Source organism: Salmo salar, chromosome ssa10 (assembly GCF_905237065.1).
Source record: "Salmo salar chromosome ssa10, Ssal_v3.1, whole genome shotgun sequence".
In the NCBI taxonomy this organism is placed as follows: domain Eukaryota; kingdom Metazoa; phylum Chordata; class Actinopteri; order Salmoniformes; family Salmonidae; genus Salmo; species Salmo salar.
The window spans coordinates 67,107,200-67,115,476 of NC_059451.1; the positions used below are offsets into that span (position 1 = coordinate 67,107,200).

Genomic DNA, 8,277 nt, shown 5'->3' on the forward strand with positions numbered 1-8,277 from the left:
TACTCACGATAAACGTTCACAAAAAGCATAACAATTATTTTAAGAATTATAGATACAGAACTCCTCTATGCACTCGATATTTCCGATTTTAAAATAGCTTTTTGGTGAAAGCACATTTTGCAATATTCTAAGTACATAGCCCAGGCATCACGGGCTAGTTATTTAGACACCCGGCAAGTTTAGCACTCACCAATATCAGATTTACTATTATAAAAGTTTGATTACCTTTTGTTGTCTTCGTCAGAATGCACTCCCAGGACTGCTACTTCAATAACAAATGTTGGTTTGGTCCCAAATAATCCATCGTTATATCCGAATAGCGGCGTTTTGTTCGTGCGTCCCAGACACTATATGAAATGGTAAATCAGGGTCGTGCGCATGGCGCAATTCGTGACAGAAAAAATGTAAATATTCCATTACCGTACTTCGAAGCATGTCAACCGCTGTTTAAAATCCATTTTTATGCCATTTTTCTCGTAAAAAAGCGATAATATTCCGACCGGGAATGTCCATTTAGCTAAACAGAGGAAAGTAAACAAAGCTTTCGGTCAACGCGGGCACGAGCCTGAGTCTCACAGTACTGTAACCAGCCACTACCCAAACGCGCTACTTTTTTTCAGCCAGAGCCTGCAAAGCCACGATTCAGCTTTTTACCGCCTTCTGAGACCCTATGGCAGCCGTAGGAAGTGTCACGGGATAGCTAAGATCCTCACTCTTCAATAAACAGAGACAAGAAGAACGACACCTAGTCAGACAGGCCACTTCCTGAATGAAACCTTCTCACATTTTTGCCTGCCAAATGAGTTCTGTTATACTCACAGACACCATTCAAACAGTTTTAGAAACTTTAGGGTGTTTTCTATCCATATGTAATAAGTATATGCATATTCTAGTTACTGGGTAGGAGTGGTAACCAGATTAAATCGGGTACGTTTTTTATCCGGCGGTGTAAATACTGCCCCCTAGCCCTAACAGGTTAACTAGCTAACGTTAGCTGGCTGGCTCGCTAGGTAATGTTACGTGACGTGCATGATCTTACACTTTGTTTACCTAGCTATGTTCATTGTGTACGCAACTAACCATTTTGGGTGCATTCGTAAATTCAGTCTGAGTATGCCAGAGTGCAGAATAACTGCTGAATTTACAAACACAAATCCCCCGTTGAATATGGCTGGTGTCAGTAAACGTCATCAAAAAAGAGTAATGCAATTGTTGCCAGCAGAGCTGTTAAGGCTGTTTTCATGTTATCCACAGGTAAACAAATCATCAGCCAGAGTGTCAAGTGTGCGCTCTGAACGCCTCTAGAGCGAAATGAGATGGGTGGTGCTAAAGCTTAAAATGGTGTGAACGATGCTAAATGGGTGTAGACAAAGAGAAGCTCTTCACTAAGTACCAAAACATTCATTGGCCATTTTCTGAAAAGTGAGTTTACAAGTTTATCAGCTTTCAAAGCTGAATTGCTTTCCCATTGTTCCTAAAAGAATGCAATGTATGATATAGCATTTTGTAGCTCCAAGTCTCTACTTTTATCCAATGTAAAACAACAACACTTCAAATTTTGCTACATAAGACCGATTTGAGCCGGTCGGTCACATATTATCACTTGATGAGAGAACAGTGTGTGCAGCCTGAGGCAAAAGTCACATCATGCAGCCCATAGGCCTATACGTTTTGATTTCTAAGATATTCTAAGGTTTGCATCATTCACAACTAATGTTGCCACATAACTCTAAGTCTAGCAAATACGACCTACTTCAAATTATCACTTTTATGCTCTACATTGACACTTTATATGCATACAGCACTCGGGAACGGGAATAATATCCTTTCTATTTTATAAATCTAAGTTCAATTATATTCTTCTTACAATAAAATAGTGGCACAGAATACATAACTATATCTTGTCTGCTAAATGAACCAGCCTACAGCCTAGGCTGCCATTGGAATGGTGCATAGCATGATAACATACAGTAGGCCGACTCAGAATATGCTATTCTGTTCTTCTAGGAATTCATTTTCTTCATATAATAATGTTTCTTTAGACCTGCTTAAAATAAATAATGGATTTATTGCGATGGTGTATATTAAATGGATTTAATATACTTTTTTTAATGTAGATGTTCCAAAGGCGTGCAACAGCGGCTTCTATGTGTGCAGGCCTGGAGATGCTAAATGTGTTTATGTTAATTAATGGTCAATTACTGTGAGACCAGAAATTCACATGACAGTCACCAGCTGACAAAATTTCATGACCGCCACAGCCCTAGGTTCCACCATGGTTCCGGCACTCGAGCACGACAACTGTATCAGTGGCTTCAAAATGGCTTCCATGATTCTGTGGCTTCAGCCCCAATCAGGACCCAGCCATGCAGGAAGGCAGCATCTATGGATCCTTCAGGCCCCAGTGCACACCTGACAAAGGCACGGAGAATAGAGCCTGGAGAAATTAGAGCGGCTAGAGCCGGAATGGCTCTGGTACTCAGGACACAGAAAAGCAATAAACCTGGAGGAGGACCCTCGTGTCTACATGGAGGGCTGGTAAAGAAAGAAAGAGATTGATATCGACAGAGACTGAGAAAGAAAAACAGAGAGATATGAAGAGGAAAGAGAGGGAGAGAGAGTAAGAAAAAAAATGAGGAAAAGACAGAGAAAGGGAAAGTGATCTGTGATCCCTTGTAGATCGGTGTCACGGGTGTAGCTGTGTATCAATGTACTAGTTTAGTGGTGTATTATTGTAGCCAATGATTCAGTGTGTTTGGTGTAGCAGTATAGCAGTGTACTGTAGCAGCCTTGGTCCCCTGTGTACCATGTGAGTGCGTGAGTGAGAGCTGAGGGGACTTTGGCTGTGCAGGGGATTAGGCCAGGAAGCAGAGCTAGAGCCAGTGTGTGTGTGCGAGCGAGCGTGCGCGTGCGTCCAGCCCTAATCACTTAATGAACAGGAACCAGCTCCATGGCTCAGTGCAGGCCGGCAAGACACCCTAGGCCTCCCTTCCACTCTCTTTTCGATTAATACCAACCCCTCATAGCTTGGCTGGGACAGTCACCAGAGACAAGATCCTTGGCTGAGCAAAACTGTATCTCACCAGAGACAAGCTAATTGGCTGAACGCAACCGTCAATCTTAACAAAGACACGTTCATTGGCTAAACACAACAGTCAATCTCACCAGAGACAAAATCATTGAACAATCAGTCACCAATCAGAGCCTGGGACAATCACCAAAGTCCAACCCATTTGAAAAACCCTGTCGCTATTCTCACCAGAGACCCGCCAATCCCATTGGACAGAAACCGTCACCTTCCCTCATCAAAAACAATGCCATTGGCTTAACCCAGCCCAGTGAGCATTTCTCGAGAGAGGAGACAGATTAACAAGGGGTTAATAGAGCAACAACACACTATCATTTATCTGAGTGGGATTTCCCTAGGGCTAACACACCACACGCTAACCAAACACCATCATACACACACATGGTCCAGCTGCAAAGATGCAATGCATGCATGCATGCAAAATTACACATACATAGACAGGAACACAGACATGTGCAAAGACAGACAACCACAGCATGGAAATGCTGAAATGCACATGCACACGTACACTCTCCATTTATGTTTACACCCAGCAGACCACTGCTACATAGATGGTTACCAATATTCTGTATAAACACAAAGTAACCCTGCCTAGCGCCTTACTTAGAATACTGGGTTGTAAATGAATATGATTCAATATAAACCCAATATCAACACAGGGTGGACAGTGAGAGTCATGCTAAGATGTTAAAAGTGCAGGTCACAGACGCGCACACACACACACACACACCAAATAGACATGCATGCACGCGCACACTTATACTGTGAGAGAGTAGTTTCATATCCACAAGTATAGTACTAGAATCAAACTGCATAAGACAATACAATCACCATTACATATTTGATATCCATCAAACAGAAGCTTAGGATGAGATAAGATAAACCATGTCCCACTGACATCATATGCTATATCAAACCTACCAAAATGCTAAAATAAAATAAGTCTTACCATTCATAACTCTGAGGAGTCCAAAGTGGATATTCCCTGAATATTTTTTAAGAAAGGGGTATCCATCCATCCATATAAACTAAAAGTACTGTCCTCTTACTGTCAACTGCGTTTATTTTCAGCAAACTTAACATGTGTAAATATTTGTATGACCATAACAAGATTCAACAACTGAGACATAAAATGAACAAGTTCCACAGACATGTGACTGTTACTTTTGATTTTGATCCGCCCCCCCCCTTTGTTCAGGGACACATTATTCAATTTCTGTTAGAGGTCGATCGATTACGATTTTTCAATGCTGATACCGATACAGATTATTGGAGGACCAAAAAAAAGCCAATACCGATTAATCGGCCGATTTTATATATATTTGTAATAATGACAATTACAACAATAATGAATGAACACTTAATTTAACTTAATATAATACATCAATAAAAATCTATTTAGTCTCAAATAAATAATGAAACATGTTCAATTTGGTTTAAATAATGCAAAAACACAGTGTTGGAGAAGAAAGTAAAAGTGCAATATGTGCCATGTAAAAAAGCTAACGTTTAAGTTCCTTGCTCAGAACATGAAAGCTGGTGGTTGCTTTTAACATGAGTCTTCAACACAGTTCGCAATGAGCCAGGTGGTCCAAACTGCTGCATATACCCTGACTCTGCTTGCACAGAACGCAAGAGAAGTGAAACAATTTCCCTAGTTAATATTGCCTGCTAACATGAATTACTTTTTTTGCAGGTTTAAAAAAAGATATACTTGTATATTGATTTTAAGAAAGGCATTGATGTTTATGGCTAGGTACATTGGTGAAACAACATTTTTTTTTTGCGAATGCACTTGTTAAATCATCACCCGTTTCGCGAAGTAGGCTGTGATTCGATGATAAATTAACAGGCACCGCTTTGAGTATTTGCAACGCAGGACAAGCTAGTTAAACAAGTAATATCAACCATGTGTAGTTAACTAGTGATTATGTTAAGATTGTTTTTTTATAAGATAAGTTTAATGCTAGCTAGCAACTTACCTTGGCTCCTTGCTGCACTCGTGTAACATCGTGGTCAGCCTGCCACGCAGTCTCCTTGTGGAGTGCAATGTAATCGGCATCCAAAAATGCAGATTACCGATTGTTATGAAAACCTGAAATCGGCAGTATCTGGTGTGGCCACCAGCTGCATTAAGTACTGCAGTGCATCTCCTCATGGACTGCACCTGATTTTCCAATTCTTGCTGTGAGATGTTACCCCACCCTTCCACCAAGGCACCTGCAAGTTCCTGGACATTTCTGGGGGGTATGGCCCTAGTCCTCACCCTCCGATCCAACAGGTCCCGGGCTCTTCGCTGGCCATGGCAGAACACTGACATTCCTGTCTTACAGGAAATCATGCACAGAACGAGCAGTATGGCTGGTGGCATTGTCATGCTGGAGGGTCATGTCAGGATGAGCCTGCAGGAAGGGTACCACATGAGGGAGGAGGATGTCTTCCTTGTAAAACACAGCGTTGAGATTGCCTGTAATGACAACAAGCTCAGTCCAATGATGCTGTGACACACCGCCCCAGACCATGACAGACCCTCCACCTCCAAATTGATCCCGCTCCAGAGTACAGGCCTCGGTGTCACGCTCATTCCTTCGACAATAAACGCAAATCTGACCATCACCCCTGGTGAGACAAAACAGCGACTCGTCAGTGAAGAGCAATTTTTGCCAGTCCTGTCTGGTCCAGCGACGGTGGGTTTGTTCCCATAGGTGACGTTGTTGCCGGTGATGTCTGGTGAAGACCTGCCTTACAACAGGCCTACAAGCCCTTAGTCCAGCCTCTCAGCCTATTGTGGACAGTCTGAGCACTGATGGAGGGATTGTGCGACATTGCAATTTATTGCACTGGCCACATCTGCAGTCCTCATGCCTCCTTGCAGCATGCCTAAGGCACGTTCACGCAGATGAGCAGGGACCATGGGCAACTTTGTTTTGGTGTTTTTCAGTCAGTAGAAAGGCCTCTTAGTGTCCTAAGTTTTCATAACTGTGACCTTAATTGTATACCGTCTGTAAGCTGTTTGTGGCTTAACGACCGTTCCACAGGTGCATGTTCATTAATTGTTTACGGTTCATTAAACAAGCATGGGAAACAGTGTTTAAACCCTTTACAATGAAGATCTGTAAAGTTATTTGGATTTTTACAAAATATCTTTGAAAGACATGTCCCTTTTTCAGGAACCTATCTTTTTTTGCTGAGTTTACATAGCCTATGTTGTAGGGTATAGTTGCCCCTATATGCTGATCTTGGGTCAGTTTTGCAGTTCCCCCTCCAATGGTAAAGATGAGAATTGGGTGAGGGGAAGCTGATCCTAGATCTGTACATAGAGGAAACTTAACCCAGGAGTCAGAGCATCCAGTATCAAGCGTCACAGCAGGACCGGCTGGCCTGGGTAGGAGAAGTGATGCCTATTGTGGCCGCTTTAGACAACAGATGGACAGAGAAAATCTCTCTCTCTCTCATTTTTGGGGCAGCGCACAGAGCATGTTGCATCACTCTCCTCCTATCATCTCTGCCGGGTAGGGTCTGCGCCTGCCTTTGGGTCTGTTCCCATCACTACGCTGCTGTAGCAACAGTCACTGACTGCAAAGGACTCTAGCAAACATCCATAGCTACTGTAGGATAAACCTAATGACATCCATATAAGTGTATTTCAATGAGACAATAAAACAGAAGCCTTGGTGAAACAAGGAGGCTGCTGGTCATTTATGTCAATCTCTGCTAAATAGACCAGCAAAATAGACTTCTGCATAGCCTTTATTATCTATGACAGGTATAGCCTATACAGACTAAAACTAATGCGTTCTTATATGGTCCTTTAACATTCCAGGTGTATAGCCTTGATATCCACTCCTATTGGACAACGGAATATAGCCCTTAAAATAAACCGTTGAACAGTTTGCCTCCTTCCAATACCAGTCCTATACTCTGGGCATTCTATGGGAGAGCTCACCATGACAAATACACAGCCGTGAGAAACGTTGCGTTGCCTACTAAGAATAGATCAAGGTATCAAGGCAGATCAGGATTTAGTTCTGCGTTGTGTCCTGAAATCACAGGACACACTGCGAGGCAATAAGGCAGACAAGGAGGGAGCAGGGAACAAGTTCGTTTTAATCGCTCTCTCTCACTCACACTTTCGCTGTGCAGAGACTGGAAACACACCCAATCTCGACCAGGGCTTCACAGACAGAACGCATATCAACTGAGCAGCCAGCATCATAAGCACCCAAATACCCTCTCCTATCCCGCACACTGTTCCAGCACAATCGTGTGAGAAGCACGGCGCTCGAAAACAAAAACCTAAATTCGTTTAATAGGGGGGCAGAGAATTGTCCACAAACACAATCATCAGCTTTGTCAACCCACCAGACGAAATTAACTCGCTGCAGAGAGCGGTCCGACAGCACAGCCTATGCCACGTTTATGCAATTAGTGAACGCAAGAGAGGTGGATACGGTTAGGTTATGAGAAAGCTCAACCAACCTGTCTGTCCTTTGCCGAGCGTCTTTTCCAAGCGATACGGTCCCACGTAATTGGCATGTTGAGCACCACTGTTGTCTTTCCCAGACGATGACATTTTGATTGGCAAAAAAAAACACTTTACAAATAAGCCAGTTGCGGTTATTCCGAGAATAACAAACAATCCTCTTGATCTTTGCAGGTCCAGCCGTTGTTTTTTTACTCCACAAACCTACTTGCCTCTCCTCTCGTCTCTCTCTCGCTCTGCACTCACTCGGACTCGCTCTCTTTCTCGCGCTGGTTGGGTACGTAGGATTCTCTCTCTACCCCTTTCCTCTCGGTTTCCTGCAGATGCACGGAGAGTGCTTTAGCCTAGGATCCGAAAATCATTGTTGGTTGAGCCTGCAGTGCCCGTGTTCGCCTGTCGGGATGCGGTTGGAACACTCGCTGAAAGTGCAGACAGGGAAGGTCCGCAGCATTTTTAGAATGATTGACAGGCAATCCGAACAAACACGTAGCTCGAAAACCCTGCCGCACCACCCACCTTGTTGCTGGAGCAACTTCTATTTGCAACAATAGTTGCAGACATTTTATGAAATCTCAGGGAGACACATTTTTTTCCACAGTTTTCACTTCAGAGTCTCAGACTCTTAGAACAGTATTCCTCTTAAAATGTAAATTGATTAATCATACCGTAGGCTACATTCTGAGTTTCTGTTGCATGGTATTGTCAA

The 8,277-nt window shown here is 43.1% G+C and overlaps 1 protein-coding gene across 1 annotated transcript in view; it reads right to left on the minus strand.

The window, feature by feature from the left end:
• The window catches only part of brsk2a (BR serine/threonine kinase 2a), a 567,398-nt gene extending 559,349 nt beyond the window's left edge, over nucleotides 1-8,049 (minus strand). Inside the window, 1 exon segment of the mRNA XM_045688027.1 lies at nucleotides 7,568-8,049. Coding sequence (XP_045543983.1) covers nucleotides 7,568-7,661 — 94 coding nt within the window. The 5' untranslated portion in view covers nucleotides 7,662-8,049.
• Nucleotides 8,050-8,277: the final 228 nt, after the last annotated feature.